At 39.7% G+C, this 18,042-nt stretch overlaps 1 protein-coding gene across 3 annotated transcripts in view; it reads right to left on the bottom strand.

The window, feature by feature from the left end:
* Window positions 1-79: 79 nt before the first annotated feature.
* The window catches only part of MGAT4A (alpha-1,3-mannosyl-glycoprotein 4-beta-N-acetylglucosaminyltransferase A), a 114,684-nt gene continuing 96,721 nt past the window's right edge, over window positions 80-18,042 (bottom strand). For 2 of the 3 annotated variants that reach the window (XM_030827669.1, XM_030827671.1), the window contains exons 11-16: window positions 15,858-15,965; window positions 15,545-15,738; window positions 12,243-12,321; window positions 10,956-11,022; window positions 1,450-1,562; window positions 80-1,319 (exon numbers count right to left, since the gene is read on the bottom strand). In XM_030827669.1, coding sequence (XP_030683529.1) covers window positions 1,293-1,319; window positions 1,450-1,562; window positions 10,956-11,022; window positions 12,243-12,321; window positions 15,545-15,738; window positions 15,858-15,965 — 588 coding nt within the window. In that variant the 3' untranslated portion in view covers window positions 80-1,292. The remainder of the gene's footprint in view (window positions 1,320-1,449; window positions 1,563-10,955; window positions 11,023-12,242; window positions 12,322-15,544; window positions 15,739-15,857; window positions 15,966-18,042) is intronic. The other variant, XM_030827672.1, reaches the window with a different exon arrangement.

The raw sequence follows: 18,042 nt of genomic DNA on the forward strand, positions 1-18,042 counted from the left end.
TGCTGGGATTACAGGTGTGAGCCACCACGCCTGGTGATAATTCATCATTTTTTAAAAGTACTTTTATAAAGATCACTGATTGCTGAGACTGGTAATATTCTTTGTTTATAGTAGTAACATCATTTGGAATTGCATGTTTAAGAGTAATAAATACACTCTCTTGGACACAGGACTCACTTATCAGTTCATACTACAATAAAATCATTTTGGAAAACATACTACTAATAATATATTTCACCAAAAAACAATATTACAATTTTCTTTAAAATTATACCAATTATGACTCATACAATAGCAACACCTAGAAAACATTTTGTCTGATGTCATAAAATGAGTGCAGATATAAAAGAATCAACAGGAGATAATGCACCTAATTCATGGATTAAAGACAAAGATTAAAAAGGAAAGAAGAGTTTCTCATTTTACCTATCAGAGGAAATATAATAAGTTCAGTCTACAATAATCTGAGTTGAATGCATCACACTTACACATTGAAAATTTATCAGACTGACTTTCTGTGGCTATACACCATACACAGTATAGTAAAGTAACCCTCAGGAAGGACATTAGTCTTTAAAATCTTGGCTTTAAGGAATGACAAATGTCTTTGAAAATATTTTGTTCAGTCACTGTGATTATAAAAGTACTTCAGTTAAGAAATCCATCTATAATCAATCTTAAATGGCAGTGCATTTGAAAAATGGCATTGATTTGTAATGTTTGCATTTCCAAAGAAAAATATAGAAAGAACTTAAAAAAGCAAGGAAACTGGTTTTCAAAAAAAGTATCGATTCAAAAATCTACTGCACAAAAATATGTACTTCTTAAGTGTTTCTAATAAATTAATTCCATAACATTTTTATGTATATTTATATATTTATATATATAATCCCTGATAATCTATAAAAGAGGGTCTATAATAGTAAAATAAGTGAACCTCAAAAGTACCCCCTTCATAAAATGTATGTAACATTAGTTTTTCTCAAATTTAAAGAATGTAACAATATGTACAACTGTTATGTATTAGTATAATACCAAAATAGTACAAGTCATATTAACAGGCTGTCATAATTGAAAAATGTTTGAGTCAAGTTAAAATCGGAGGACAGCTTAGTTTCAAACGAATACAATTATTATGGGAGATTCACTTTCCAAGTGGAAATGACAATCGTCTTATCTACAGTAGATTTCACAAGAGGTAGTGTTCAAGTAGAAATAAAAAAAAAAGATACATGCTTAACTATCTTTAATTAACAAATTCACAGGAAAAAATGTGTTGGTTTCTCAGATGATCAGTTGGTGGCTTTTTTAATATGAATCTGAAATACAAAATCATAAAAGGTATGATAAAGCTGTTAATTCTCAATTCCAAAAAGGCCTTAAATACAAAATAAAAACATAATAAAAATGTAGTTTCTAAGCTGTTTCACTGATTTGATATATGCTTACCTCATTAAGAATGGCCCAAACAGCAGAATTCTGAATAACTGAAAGTCGAAAGGCTGAAATGGGATTGAGACGTGGATCCACCATTCCTTCTGCAACACCATTCTCAAATTTTCCTTCAAAATAAAAATCAATACTTGTTGGATACATCGAGATAAGCGAACATAAAATATCACTGAGTTAAGGCAGGAAAGGAATACACCAAAATATTTCTAGTAGATGTCTTTTGACAAGGCATGGGTAATTTCTTTCCCCCTTCTTTCTTTCATTCAGCTTTTATATTTTTCACAGAGAAGTGCATATTTAAAAACTTCACAGACAATTTACTTAATTAGGCAGAGCTATACTTTTTCTCACTACAAATTAAAAAACAAAAATATATTTGTTCTTATATCAACAATGTTTTAAACTATAGGTTTTATGTAAATTGTGATTTACCTAAATCTTACCAAAATATAATCTGTACCATCATGCGGTCTGATTGCTTTGAATGTTGTCAGTAACAAATTTTGATCTGTTAATTAAATATGCACACAGTTGTTCACCTTGAGCAGGGACTCAATACAAGTGTATTCTTTCCAAAGGCACATTTAGAAGGAATTAAGAAATAATGCCTCCTCTACACAGTTCAATATAAAACTCCATTATAATGACAAGCTAAAACAGGCTCTCCTATAAAAATAAGGACCAAGAACCATAAAAGGTAACGTGCTGTGTACCGCTTTTCTTGCTATAAGGAATAATATCCATCTTAAAATAAAACCAAAAAATGTTGTCAGAAAAGTGACAAGAAAATGGTTCATAGTGGGCCAAATTTCTTCAAGCCAAGGATTGGTAAACTTTTTCTATAAAGGACAGCCCTTATGGGCCAAGAGGAAATTTGAGATTACTATGTAGGGTAATATATACAAGAAGAGAGAAAACAAATTTTTACAAATCTGAAGTGGAAATTCAATATATAATGATAACCGAATACAATATATATTTTTTGGTAATATAGGTATACCAAGGAGAAGAACACAATTCCTTTTGAGAGTATAACATTTCACTTAATTGGGGTTCAAAGTTAGTGTTCCCTATAATCAAAACTGACTGCAAATGTTCCCTTGTTATTGCTGATTTATAATGATATTTTATATACATCTTTGAAATGTTCTTTCACACAGACTAGGTGCTGCCTAATACTGATATCAATCCACAAACACACGATTTTAACGGGGCACATATGCATCCCTTGGGAGGCACTTACGGAATTCGATTTGACTTTCCTTTTGGTATATTATTAGCCTTCTGGTATATTATTACACTGCAGATGAATCATTTCCAATTGAGATTTAGGTGAAGTTCCTCAATTAAATGGATTTTGAGATATGGAAATTTCTCTTTCATTTGTATTGAGGTCCAAAACCACTGCTGGGACTATAGTTTGAGCTTGGAAAGTGCATCTGCTGTAAATTTGTGTGGGATGGAGATCTTGCTTCCTGTTTTAACTTTTGGCAGCATGAGAAATGTATAAAGAGCTTGATGGTACTTCAAGTTCAATGTTAACTAACTGTCATTAAAATGATTTGACTGCAATGTAAGTTTTGCATATAAGCACCATTTTGTCTTGTACTTTTAGGTTGAATTCATTAAGAAACAATATTAAGTCTGCAGCAAAAACTAATTTTTTTTTCTTTGAGACAGTCTCACTCTGTCACCCAAGCTGGAGTGCGATGGCACGATCTCGGCCCACTGCAACCTCCACTTCCCAGGTTCAAGTGATCCTCCCACCTCAGCCTCCCGAGCAGCTGGGATTACAGGCATGTGCCACCACACCTGGCTAATTTTTGTATCTTTATTAGAGACAGGGTTTCACCATGCTGGCCAGGCTGGTCTTGGACCTCTGACCTCAAGTGATCCACCTGCCTCGGCCTCCCAAAGTGCTGGGATCACAAGCATGAGCCACCATGCCCAGTTTAGCAAAAACAAATTTTCAAAGTGATAATAGTTGTTGAGGGAAGTTCTCATGTGGCAAAATTTCAATCTTGGTCCTGAACTCAAAAAAACTGCAGTAAATCTTTGCCACTGCTAAGGCACTGAACTGCTGTGTGGCAGGGCAAGTCAGGATATTCAGTTCCTATTTCTGACAAAAATTCACAGCATTTGTGATGGCTAAGTCCATGAGAGTGAATAAGGTTCACTGTTGACACTTTGGTTCAATGACATATGACACATTCAAATCTTTTCTGCAAAGTACCTGGCTGATGAATAATAAAATAAATAACCATAGGCTTTAAATACCTTACATTTTCTCAAGCTTTATAAATTAATGCAACTAAGCCATCTTCTCCACACGTATTTTTTTTTTTACCACCATTTGTTGTAGCACATCTTAGCAGATTCTACTTCAGGTTGTACTGAATTTGTGTTTTCTCAGCCTGTGTGAAAATACTCTTCTCTGTAGTTGTTCCAAACAGACTATTTACAGGGGCCAGCTCTTCAGTCTCTTCAACCATGGCACTGATTCCAAGTAATAATTGAGCAGTACCAGTGACAACTCTGTCAATTCCTCAGGAGCCAAGAAAAACACTCAAAATAATCTGCTTTGCTTTTTGACTACTGATATTGCTCCCAATGTCCTTAAGTCTTCAAGCAATTGTTATTGCTGAAAGCCTCCTATCCTTAAATAAGTTTACTTTCTCTGCACACATTACTTTGGCTGCTGCTATTAAACATGATTTAATTAACTCATGATTGGTAAGTGGTTTTTCTTGCTTAGCTAAAAAATGAGCCACTTGAAATATCACTTTGGGAACAGCCTCATTTTTATTTTTAGTGAAGAAATTCTGCTGTGATGAGATATTCCATTCTAAAGTTTCTAACTTTTCTGACCATTGCTTTCCTGTGAGTTGGGAATATCGTTGTATTTAGCCTAATAACGTACAGCTCTCACATAACTGCACAATAACTACAATGACTTGCCAACAATTTTGTAAAATAACCCACATTCTACTGTGTTAAAAGCCACAATGCTCACAATCTACTTTTCTTGTGATGATGGATAAGTACTTGTAATTTTTTTTAAGTCACAGTGCCATGATATGTGTGGCTCTCAACATACTGTCCAATTAGGAATACATCATTGTGATTTGCAGTACTCTAAGCAGCAGTGCGAAGCTGGGAGAGCATGACCTCGATCTCTACTGCACCTACTCATCTCTGCTGTTGGAGAGTAGAAGCACACACACACACTACATTAGAAAATGAGCATGGCTGTCTTCCAAAAAAACTTTATTTATGGACACAGAAATTTGAATTTTATATAATTTTCACATAGCACAATGTATCCTTTTTACTTTTTTAACCATTTAAAAATAAAAAAAGAAAAAGATGACTTTTTAAAAAATGTTCTTAGATCACAGACTATTCAAAAACAGGTGGAGGACTAGATGTGCCCCATGGGCCATAGTTTGCTGACCTCATGCTGTTACATTATACAATCCATTGTCCAGTCTCACATCATAGTTAATAGATTAATAATAAGGTACACTCAGATTGAAAACCACAGCAGAGCAGGCTTGTACTAATTTATATTGTAAATGTTGAAACTATGAGCTTCCAAAATAACGCTTTTATTCAAAAAGTATTAATAAACTTATTTCATAGAAGTCTGTCCATACTTGGTGCTGGACTGCGGGTAGCAGGTAGGTGCTACCAAAAATTATTATTAAATATTGAATTAGGCAGGGGATTCAGAGCTTAAAAATACTGCAAAACTTGCAACATTTTAACCAATGTGACATTGAATACTGTCACCTGATGAGCTCATTTCATTAGAAAAATAATTACCAAATGATAACTAGTTCATCAAAACACTCTTGCCCAGCAATTTATCCTCTCCCATGTATAAGAACAGTACACACACTACAGCAAAAGATTGCAAACAACCTAGGTATCCATCACTAGGAGCCTGGCCAAATAAATTACAATATGCTGATACAAGGGAATTCTAGGCAGCCAATTAAATGACTGAAGAAAAAATAAAAAAGAATAAGCCAGGCACAGTCGCTCACACCTGTAATTCTGCACTTTGGGAGGCTGAGGCTGGTGGATCACCTGAGGTCAGGAGTTCGAGACCAGCCTAGCCAACATGGTGAAACCCCATCTCTACTAAAAATACAAAAATTAAGCCAGGCATGGTGGCCTGCACCTGTAATCCCAGCTAATCGGGAGGCTGAGGCAGAGAAATGCTTGAACCCAGGAGGCGGAGGCCACTGCACTCCACCCTGGGCAACAGAGCAAGACTCCATCTATAAATAAATAAATAAATAAATAAATAAATAAATAATGAAGAAAAAGTTGAAGATAATGCAGTTGAAGATTTGCTTCTCTTCCTAAGTCTATATTGTAGAGAAACTCTCATACATGTGCATAAGTGTTCAAAGTAGCCATGTTTATTACAGCAAAAACATGGACACAAACTTTATGACCAAACAGAGAACAGATCATGCTATCCACAGAATCCATCCATACAGGAGTGAAAAATAACGAGTCGTAAACACATCCACTCACGTGGATGAATCTCACAATTGTGAGGGGGAAGAAACCAAATTGTAGACTACAGAAAGATATTTATACCAAATGTGAAAACAGGCAAAATCCCACTGTGCATTGCTTAGGAATATATTCCATACATAGTAAAAATGGAAATGGAAATGGTAACCATAAAATTCAGGTATTGAAGGAAAAGAGAAGCTATTAGGGTATAGCTTTGGGTAGAAGGAGAAGAGAAGAGAAGCTATTAGGGAAGTACAGCTGAATTAGCACATCTTAAGCTGGAGGGTGGATACAGGTACTCAGCATATTATTATTATTATTAAATTATTTTTAAATGTTCATGTTCCATATGTACATAGGCATTTTGTTCCATGAAAAAAAGGGATGTAAAACTGGGTTGTAGGGCATATATCATTTGTGTGTGATGATGTGTTGTTCTTAGAGAACATACCCAGATATTGTTATTTATGCATAGAATACTCCTGAAGGGACACAAATCATTACAGGAACTGTCTCTCAGAAGCAGCGGGTAGGAGAGGGAAGAAAAGGGAGGAAGACTTAAGACTACCCTTTTAAATTTGTATTTGGTACCATGTGTGTATAATGACTTTTCAAACAACAAATTTAATCTTTGTCCTTAACCCAATGGTCTGGAAGGTAAGTATTAAGACAGGAAAGAAGAGAAAAAGTAAAGGAAATTACCAGAGTGACTGGAACCCCACACTCCTGGCATTGACAGGGACGGCCAAGGGCTACAGTCGTGGCTCCCCTCCGCCCGCCATGCCTGACTAGTGGCCCTTTCCTTCTCCCACTGGGTCTCTGCAGAAGGTTCTTCTGCCGTCTCACAGCTTTAACCCACTGAAATAGGACTAGTATTTCTTCCACATGACCATTCTTAGCTATCACACTCTACTCTTCTAACCCCCACCCCATCAACCCTCGGGTCTCCACTGACAGCCAGCTGATGGTCTACTGTTCTTGCCAATGCCTTCACGCGTAAGTTGCTACCCAGTCTGATCCAATTTAAATTCAGGCCCCTCTCCAGGGCCAGTCTTGGCGACATGGAAGGGGAGCAGGGAAGTGCTGGGTAGAGAAGGGCATGAGCGCTGGCTAGAGCTCCACCCTCTGGCCTGCGCCCACCGACCTAGGTGAGGACAGGCATTTCCGTCTTCCTACCCAAATGTTGCATTTCCCAAGACCACCCTGGCCTGCCACGTCCCCATACTGTGCCTATAAAAGCCCTGAGACCCTAGCAGGCAGGCACACAAGCGGCTGGACATGGAGGGGAAGGGAGCACAGGGGCGGAAGAACACATCCGCAGATGCCGGCAGGCCGTCGACGGGCAGAATGACGCAGAATTTGGCCGGGGCAGTCGGAGGAGAGCCTAGGCCGCTGAGCAGCCCGACTCCAGGGGAAAACGATCTCCCTTCTGGCTCCCCCATCTGCTGAGAGCTACTTCCACTCAATAAAACCTGACACTCATTCTCCAAGCCCACGTGTGATCCAATTCTTTCGGTACACCAAGGCACGAGACCCCAGGATACAGAAAGCCTCTGTCCTTGTGATAAGGCAGGGGGTCTAATGGCTGGTGCGGTGGGTCATGCCTGTAATCCCAGCACTTTGGGAGGCCGAGGCGGGTGGATCACGAGGTCAATACCAGCCTGGCCAACATGGCGAAACCCCGCTACCAAAAATAGAAAAATGAGCAAGGCGTGGTGGCGGGCGCCTGTAATCCCAGGTACTCGGGAGGCTGAGGCAGGAGAATCACTTGAACCCGGGAGGTGGAGCTTGCAGTGAGCCGGGATCGCACTACTGCACTTCAGCCTGGGCAGCAGGAGACTCTGTCTCCAAAAAATAAATAAATAAATAAATAAATAAATAAATAAATAAATAAATAAAAAGGCAGGGGGTCCAATTGAGCTAACAAACACAAGCTACCTATGGACAGCTAAACTAAAAGAGCACCCTGTAACACACGCCCTGCTGGGGCCTCAGAAGCTGTAAACATTCACCCCTAGACACTGCCATGGGGTCCTTCTGCATGCTCCTCTAGGGGTTTGAGCAGTAGGGCACCAAAGAAGCGAGCCACACCCCCATCACACGCCCTGAAAGGTGGGTAAGGGAACTTTTCCCGTTTCAACAGCAGCTTGTTTGCATGCCAAGAGGGCTCTTACTAGCATCTCTTTCCCTAGTTCTCCCCATGAAACTTTCCACTGGGATCCAAATTTTCTTGTCTGTAGCTACCATCTCTAATTGCTTAACACTAAAATTTCCATTGTATTCCACAGCACCCTTAGGCTGAACTTCCCCATATTCCGGTTCAAGTAAGCCATCCCCTTAGGGAGAACTACAGAGCTCTCTGTTCTTCTGGTCTGCCTCTCCATCGGACAGAATCTCTGCACCACTGCTCTGGGTCGTTGGCAAGGACAGCAGCCCCTTCTCTTGGAGTGACACCTTGCTTTAGGGTCAGAGCACTGGTCGTGGCAGTAGCCCTTGGTTTTTGTCTTGTTTTGTGTCGTTTGAGACAGAGTGGTCCAGGCTGGAATGCAATGGTGCAATCTTGGCTCACTGCAACCTCCACCTCCTGGGTTGGGTTCAAGCGATTCTCCAGCCTCAGCCTACTAAGTAGCTGGAACTACAGGCATGCACCACCACACCTGGCTAATTTTTGTATTTTTACTAGAGATAGGGTTTCACCATGTTGGTCAGCCTGGTCTTGAACTCTTGAGCTGGTGATCTGCCTACCTCGGCCTCCCAAAGTGCTGAGATTACAGGCGTGGGCCACCGCACCCAGCCAAGCCCTTGGTTTTCTTGGCTGGCTTCTGCTACTGGACTGGGGCAGTGAGCTAGGACATCGGTGATCAGGGCCAAGTATTCTCACCCTGCTGTGCCTGGGGCAGACTTATGCTCAGATTCATCAGCTGCTCTTGTCTGGAACAGAGCTTCTGCAACAGAGTTGGGGGTAAGGACAGATGCTGGCAGCCTGACCTTCCTGGGCAGATGCCATAGCCCTAGACTAGAAGCTGGCAGGAGAGTCCAATATTCCTGGCTGTACCTGCACAGGGCATAGCTTCTGTCCCCCTGAGCTGGGGTGAGCTTCTGTCTCCCCGAGCTGGGGTACTGTGAGTGATAAGGCTGGTCCTGGCTCCTTCCCCGAGATCCGGGAGATTCTCATGAATAAATGTTGCTCCATTTGCTACAAGCCCTTAGGACAATCTTCATAGATTTAAAATAGTTTTTTAAAAATAATTTTCACCAGTTATAATTGTTTTGCTACCAAGAGGGTCAAGGAAGCCTCTCACACACAATTCCATTAAAGAAGACTTCTTAAGGAAGCAGAATGTTCTACATTCAGTTGAAAAAAGATTAGCTGCTCTTTAGTTCTGTTCTGTTTGATTACACAAGGTCCTAGGCTGATGATGCAGAAGTTCGCTTCTTGTTCTAAGAACATATGAGTTGATATTTTAGATGGTCATTTTCTTCAATTACTATAGAGATATTTAATTATAGATGTCTCTATTTCCTATGCTACTTTCATAATCTAGAACATACCATTCTCAGAAATTTAATAAGTGACAGGTAGTGGGGTAATAAATGTCTCAGATACTCAGCTGATTTTGTGTATATTTCTAGAGATGGGCTAAGATACAGCCCAAATATAAAAATCATTCATCCACCAAAACTATAAAGAAAGTAGCCAGGGTTATTGTGCAAGCCTCTTAGCAATGGCTGAATGATACTTACCAAAGGTAAAACTGTTCTAGAAAGGGCTTAGAAATGTATCTATCCTATAGAACTACAATATCAATTTACCAATATTTGCTCTTGTCTAATACTAAGAGAAGCATTCATTTGTTTTAAGCAAAAGAAAATGTACAGTTATTTATTGAGTCAGTGCCTACCAAGTGACAGGCCCTGTGTTAACTACAGGACATGCAGGAGAGACACGGCCCCTCCCTCTCCACGGGGAGCACACAGAACGGAGCTATGGAACAACACAACTGTACAGCAAAGGCACATACGGGGGGGGATCTGAAGAGCAGGGAAGTGAGACCATTAAATGGGCAGATTAAGGGTGCAAAAGCACTTATTAGAAGGAAAAATAATTGATCAATCATTTCAGGCAGAGAAAATGGCTAGAGATGTGGCTACCCAGAGAGTGTGGGGCCTTCATCAGAGGAACAACAGTCTCAGGGCTGGAGAGAAAGAATGAGAGAAAGTCACAGATGTGACGGTGGGTGGGAGCTAACAAAAAGGCCTCAGGGCTCTAGTTACATTTCAGAAAAGTAACTGTAGTGGCTCTAGAAATCCACAGCGAGATGCAGTCCCTCCCCTGGCTCTGAATCGGAGGCACATGGCAGACTGCCCCTCACAGACAGGGTGACTCAAGGCTTTCAGATGAAAAACTGACAGATTTGTGCTAATGGACAGTAAGAAGAGGGCAGTCTTCAGGGTGCCTCCCAAGGTTAGGCTAAGGCGACTAGATGGATAGGGACAGCAAAAACTGGTGATCAATAAAGAAATGCGTGTGTTACAGACGCTTGTGGTAGGCGGCTATGTGGCCGCCATGTATAAGGCTATGTCAGTGGACAGCTCAACATAGATGTGATGCTGGGGAGGAGGGAAGAGGCCCGAAGCACAGATTCTGGCCTGTCAATGTCAGCTGAGACCAGAGAGAAGCTAAGCCCGTCCAGTAGGAGGCAGTGCAGGCAGACTCTCTATCAGGGAGCATCAGCAAGAGCACGACACACAGAGCGGAAGGAGTGAGAAGGACAGCTAGTGAACCAATCTGTGATATGAAATCCCACTTGGGTCAAATAATAAAAGCAAGTACTACAACACAGCACACATAAAACCTGGAAGACACTGGTAATTGTAATCCTCAAGTTGCTTAACATCTAAAAAGAACTTAAAGTACTTTAGGAGTAAGTCCAGAAAAATAAAGGCCATTTTACTAAAGTAGATATTACCTATTCTGAAATAGCCATCTTCTAATCGTTTGTCTTTGGTTTCTTTGCTTATTTCCAAACCTTCACTCTAAAATAAAACAAAAGCATTAATTTCAAAAATAATTCTTTCTATTTAACCTAAGTTATTAATATATCTTAATATAGATGAAGTGGCATTTGTAACACAGCTATCCCTAAAAAGAGAAATATCATCTCAGTCTTGAACTTTAAAAAACTTATTATATTAATAATAAAAGATGTTTTCTTAAGCCATCATTTGAATCCGTATATAATATATTGGTGGTTGGAAATGAAACATTAAATCAATTAAATAGAACAGTATTTTCTATTAAAACTATAGAAGAGCTGTGTAGTTAACTTGAAAGAAATCTAAGGATTCCTTAGAGACCAACAAATTAAATTGTGTATTAATTAACAGGCATTAAAAACACATAGAATTTGGACTCAAAATACAAACAGCAAGTAAACACTAAAGAAAACAATGATTCAGGCCGGGCGCAGCGGCTCATGCCTGTAATCTCAGCACTTTGGGAGGCCGAGGCGGGTGGATCACAAGGTCAGGAGATCAAGACCATCCTGGCCAATGGTGAAACCCAGTCTCTACTAAAATACAAAAATTAGCTGGGCATAGTGGCAGGCACCTATAGTCCCAGCTACTTGGCAGGCTGAGGCAGGAGAATCACTTGAACCTGGGAGGCAGAGGTTGCAGTGAGCCAAGACTGCACCACTGCACTCCAGCCGGTGACAGAGCAAGACTCTGCCTCAAAAAAAAACAAAAAAAAAAAACAAAAAAAAAAAACAACAATGATTCATTTCTTTTTCTAGTAGAAACGTTCATATTATTTGCAACCTCCACCTCCCAGGTTCAAGTGATTCCGTGCCTCAGCCTCCCGAGTAGCTGGGATTACAGGCACATGCCACGATTCCTGGCTAATTTTTGTATTTTTAGTAGAGATGGGGTTTTGTCATGTTGGCCAGACTGGTTTTGAACTCCTGACCTCTAATGATCCACCCGTCTCAGCCTCCCAAAGTGCTGGGATTACAGACGTGAGCCATGGGTCTGGCCTGTTATTTCCCAAGATAAAACAAAATGAAGGCTCTTTCTATGAATGGGTCAAATGCACTCGTCAAATATAAAAGTGCTTCATATTTCAAAAAAAATAAATATTATTCACCATTGAGTCCTGCAAATCATGAGAATTTTCTTTCCCCTTAAAAACAAGAAAAGCTTCAAGCTAAGTCTACTAGTATTAGTTGTTAGGGAAAGGTAAGAGGAAATAATCATACCTTAAAAGGCAAAACTTCCACAGTTGTGTTTAGCAGAATATCTCCAGGATGTTCTTGGTTGCCGCTATGGAACAAATAACTGAAAATACAAACATGAAAATAAAAACACAAGTCGGGCTAGATTTTACAAAGATTCAAGAAAATGACCTTACCTCAGAGTCAGCTTTTCTAAACAAGACTCTAAGCAAGCAAAGTTGACAATGCTAGAGCTTGTAATAACTGCACCGTATGTGTTCTGAATGGCTATAGGGAACTTAGAAACTTGAGAGCATGATCCCTAGGTGGTAAGTTCATTCCTTCTGTCAGAAACAATTATGTTTGTTGCTTAACATAATAATGTACCTAGATAATTTCAAAAAGGATGAGTTTTATGTCACTGTCTATAATGCTTTAAATATTTAAACCTCTTCCCAGAAAATTATAACACCTACATAATACTGCTGTATCTTATATCAGAAAAAAACTTCACTAGGACAACCAGTAGTCATGGCATGTCCAAAGACCAGTTCTAGGCTGGGCGTGGTGGCTCACACCTGTAATCCCAGCACTTTGGGAGGCTGAGGTAGGAGGATCACTTGAGGTCAGGGGTTCAAGACCAGCCTGGGCAACACAGTGAGACCTCGTTGCTACAAAAAATTAAAAAATTAGCCAGACATGGTGGTATGTACCTGTAGTCCCAGCTACTCAGGAAGCTAAGGTGAGAGGATTGCTTGAATTTAGCCTGGAAGGTCTAGTCTACAGTGAGCCGTGACTATGCCACTGCACTACAGCCTGGGTAACACAGCAAGAACTCATCTCTAAATAATAGTAATAATAGTAATAAATAATAATAAAAGAAACAAAGACTAGTTCTATCCAATAAAAATAACTTTAATATTAGTAGACTAAAAGTAAATTAACCTCTTAAAATATCTGAATATCAATATTAAAAAAGCATTTGAAGAATGACTAATTATCGATATATGGTGACAGATCTTAAATACTTTCTGGGTATGAGTATAATACTCTGTTTTTGATACTCTGAAAACAAACTAGTAAGTATACGTATGTGTTCTCAGGGTGTGGGGAAGGGTGGAAACTAGATAAGACATGCAAAGTATGTCTGAATCTAAACCTAACTTTGGTTCAGTTGCATGGTTAAAAGTTTAGGCTTAGGAGTCAGAAAGAGCTGGGTCCAAATCCTGGGTCTCTCACTTACTAGAGTTGTCACCTTTCACGAGTTTCCTCTGCTTTCTGCACCTGAGTTTCTTCTATAATGCAGATAGTCCCATCTACCTCAGAGGACTGCTCCAATCAGTTCAAGAGAACTGACAAAAAGTCCCCTGCACATTCAAAATGCTCAGCCAGTCACAGTATGGTTATGATACAGTTACAGCCAGTAGATGTGGCTGTAAAAGGTTACGTGGGAATTCTTGGGGTAACAGAAACGGTCCTTATCTTGATATACTGGTGTCAAAACCACAGTCTGCAAGATGCTACCCTTGGGCAAGTGGGGTGATAGGTACACAGGATGTCTCAGTTTTACTTCTTACAGCTGCATGTGAATCTATACTTTCTCAAAAGTCAAAGACTAAGAAAAAGAAATTGATTGTTGAGGGAAAAAGCACACAAAATAAATGTATCACGTCAAGTGAAATTGTCCCTGTCCCTGTTATCTCACCTCTATTTAAACAGTTTGATAGATTTTTGCAGATTTGTTCTATGTACATAATATATGTAAAACATTGTTTTTATTATTTCAAAAAATCCTTCTATAATCTATAATTCTATACTTTCTATATAGAATGCTATATATTCTAGAATCCTATACACATAATGCTATAATCTACAAAATGATCTATAAGGATATTCTATAAAGTTATAAAATTTGCTTTTTACCCCACTTAGTGTATATCTAAGAAAGTTTTCATGTCAATACATATTAATCTATGTCATTATTTTTGATGACTGCTTACAGTATTCCACTGCGTGGCAATATCATTTTATTTAACCAAACACATACTAATGGACATCTATGCTGTTTCTAATTCTATGCTGGCTTTCTGAGTGGTAAACAATATCTCAAAGTGCAAAGTATCACTAATAATATAAAAATGAACTTTAACAGCAAAACAAATAAATACTCATGCAAGTGCAAAATATTATTCAAAACTATTTCTGTATGTTCTTCCAGTGGTATTCCCAATGCTTAAAACACTTTTAAAACTTGAATTCCTCTTTGGAATCAGTTTAGAGTAACAAAAGAAAATGAGTAACACTGTATCACAGCTCTACATTGTTTCTGACCACCTCAAACAGAATTACTGAAAATGATTTCTGGTGGATTCTAAAAATCAAATTGGCCCTCCCATTGGGACACATAAAAGGAAATACCACAGAGTGGGGAACTATGTTCCTTTAAGTATGCCACGGCCAATCTGGGGAACACACCCAAACCTGAAGAAGGACTGAAGGAATCATGACTATTAAATTAAAAATAGGCCAGGCAGTGGCTCGTGCCTATAATCCCAGCACTGTGGGAGGCAGACATGGGTGGATCACCTGAGGTCAGGAGTTTGAGACCAGCTTGGCTAACATGGTGAAACCCTGTCTCTACTAAAAATACAAAAAAATTAGCCAGGTGTGGTGGCAGGCACCTGTAATCCCAGCTACTTGGGAGGCTGAGGCAGGAAAATCTTTTGAACCAGGGAGGCGGGGGTTGCAATAAGCTACACTGCACCACTGTCCACTGTCCAGCCCGGGTGACACAGTGAGACTGTCTCAAAAAAAAAAAAAAAAAAAAAAAAAAAGGAAGAAAGTCCTAAATTTTGTAAAATGAATATAAATGCTCAAAAACATAAAATGGCTGTAAATTTCTTCCTGGTGTACCGAAAATAACCTAGCATTTGTAAAACCATTGACTAAGAATAGTCATATTCTGTCAAATTTATCATTTCAACCAAATTGCTGGGCTAATCAACTAGCTCCAGATCAATTTTCAAGGGACATACCAGGATAAAGACATAAACACTAATTTCAGATTTTCAAGAGTTCTGCATAAAAGTATTAAAAAATTATACTAGATATACTAAGTCCAGAAATACCAATGAAGTTCACCAAACATGTTAAAATGTCGACTTTACATCTGAAAACAACATACTCATTTTATTATGGAGTTGTTTTACATGTAATTTAAAGCCCAACATTTTGGGCCCCACTGTGTCCCCACATCTGTCATGCACACACACACAAATCTATTATAAATCACATTACGAATAAGAGATCTGAACTGTAAGATCACATATATTTCAATAATCACCAACCTTTCTACATTGACTGGTTTATCAAATTTAAACAAGATGTAGTCTCCAGCTATCGGCGTGATAGCCCAGAAGAAATCCTCTCCCATGTAAGTTTTCTCCAGCGTATGCCCTTGGTAGACCTTCAAGGAAGTAGATACCTCTGCAGGTGGGTTTACATGGATTTTAAGCAGTAACGGTTTCATGTAATCTTTATCCTGGGAGCAAAGACATATATGCTATTAAATAATATACAGCTTATTTAAGAAGAAAAACAATAATTATACCTTAAATAACAAGTTGTATGTTCATGAGAAAATAAAATTAAGTCACCAACCGTGAGTTTTTGGATTTTTCCTGACAGTGATGAGTGCAGACCAACATGTTGGAAAAGGGAAGGTCTGAAGCGAATTCGCAGATTTGCTTTCTGTCTATCACAATGTTTCTAAATATTAAAAAAAATCACATTAGTGTTGCATAATAAAGTGAAATCTTGCCATCACCTGGAAAATGAGAAGTCCTTTATCAAAATATTGAAAAGAAGGGCCGGGCACGGGTGGGTCATGCCTGTAATCCCAGCATGTTGAGAGGCCAAGGCAGGTGGATCACCTGAGGTCAGGAGTTTGAGACCAGTCTGGCCAACGTGGTGAAACCCCATCTCTACTAAAAATACAAAATCAGTCAGGTGTGCAAGCCTATAATCCCAGCTACTCGGGAGGCTGAAGCAGGAGAATCACTTGAACCCAGGAGGCGGAGGCTGCAGTGAGCCGAGATCGTACCACTGCACTCCAGCCTGGGTGACAGAGTGAAACTCTGTCACAAAAACAAACATACAAACAAAACAACAACAACAACAACAAAATTGAAAAGACAACAACTTCAAGTCATAATTACAAGTCATATTTTTTTCTAGTCATTGAGGCACTAATAGATTTGCTACTTACTTGATAGTCATGATCCAGAAATTTAAAATAAGCATAGTTAAGGGAAGAGTGAAGGGTTTAATTTCAACCATTCTTCAACACATGTCAATAAAGATTTGACTTTTAATATTAAAATGCATAAACTATAGACTAGGGGGTTAGTTCAAATATACAAAATATTTTTTATTAAATAATATAATGAATTTGCAAATTATAAATGGCGCATTTTGTTGCATGAAAGCAACTTGAAAATGTGAGGCAATCATTTGCCTAGAAGCAAGTAAATGATATTAAAAATTCCACAGACAATCTCTGTCAACACAGGAAGGGACACCTATGTTTCAACTCGCAGTGCCCCATGGTCCAGACGTTCCATCTCAACCTGTCCTCATGTGTGGGCCTGGCGTGTGAAGGCTGTGCAACGCTGAGGGCCACCTTGACAAATATTTTTAGTCTTTTAATTATCAATAGCTTACATAAGTTTGGGGCCAAAAAAAATCAAAAAACACATCTTTATAAGAAATTTACACTTGGCTGGGCACGGTGGCTCATGCCTGCAATCCCAGCACTCTGGGAGGCCAAGGTGGATGGATCACCTGAGGTCAGGAGTTTCAGACCAGCCTGGCCAACATGGTGAAACCCTGTCTCTACTAAAAATACAAAAATTGGCCGGGCGCAGTGGCTCACGCCTGTAATCCCAGCACTTTGGGAGGCCAAGGCGGGCGGATCACAAGGTCAGGAGATCAAGACCATCCTGGCTAACACAGTGAAACCCCGTCTCTCCTAAAAATACCAAAAAAAAAAAAAAAAAATTAGCCGGGCATGATGGCAGGCGCCTGTAGTCCCAGCTATTCAGGAGGCTGAGGCAGGAGAATAGCGTGAACCCGGGAGGTGGAGCTTGCAGTGAGCCGAGATCGCGCCACTGCACTCCAGCCTGGGCCACAGAGCTAGACTCTGTCTCAAAAAAGAAAAAAAAAATACAAAAATTAGCAGCCAGGCATAGTGGCTCATGTTTGTAATCCTAGCACTTTGGGAGGCTGAGGCAGGGGGATCATGAGGTCAGGAGATCGAGATCATTCTGGCCAACACGGTGAAACCTGGTCTCTACTAAAAATATAAAAATTTGCCAGGCGTGGTGGCATGTGCCTGTAGTCCCAGCTACTCGGGAGGCTGAGAGGCAGGAGAATCGCTTGAACCTAGGAGGCAGAGGCTGCAGTGGGCTGAGACTGCGCCATTGCACTCCAGTCTGGGTGACAAGAGCAAAACGCTGTCTCAAAAAAAAAAAAAAAAAGAAATTTACACTTTAGAAGACTTCTAATAATATACTGGGTGCTAAGATGCCTACTTCTCAAGAGGTTTCACTTCACTGGCATTATTACTGACACTACAATAAAGGTGAAATAGTGTATTTTCTTTGCACAAACACTCAAGTGGAAGGAGAAAGAAAGGGAGGAAGAGTCAAAGGAAGGGCAAAGGGCAAGAGAGAGAGAAGACTGAAGAGCGCAAGGTTGAGGAGAGAGCGAAACCACCGAGGCAGTGTCTGGAACTCAGCCTGTCACTCCAGTGGCAATGGAAGGACTCCGGCCGAAGGGCCCAAGC

Source organism: Nomascus leucogenys, chromosome 14 (genome assembly GCF_006542625.1).
Source record: "Nomascus leucogenys isolate Asia chromosome 14, Asia_NLE_v1, whole genome shotgun sequence".
Classification (NCBI taxonomy): Eukaryota; Metazoa; Chordata; class Mammalia; order Primates; family Hylobatidae; genus Nomascus; species Nomascus leucogenys.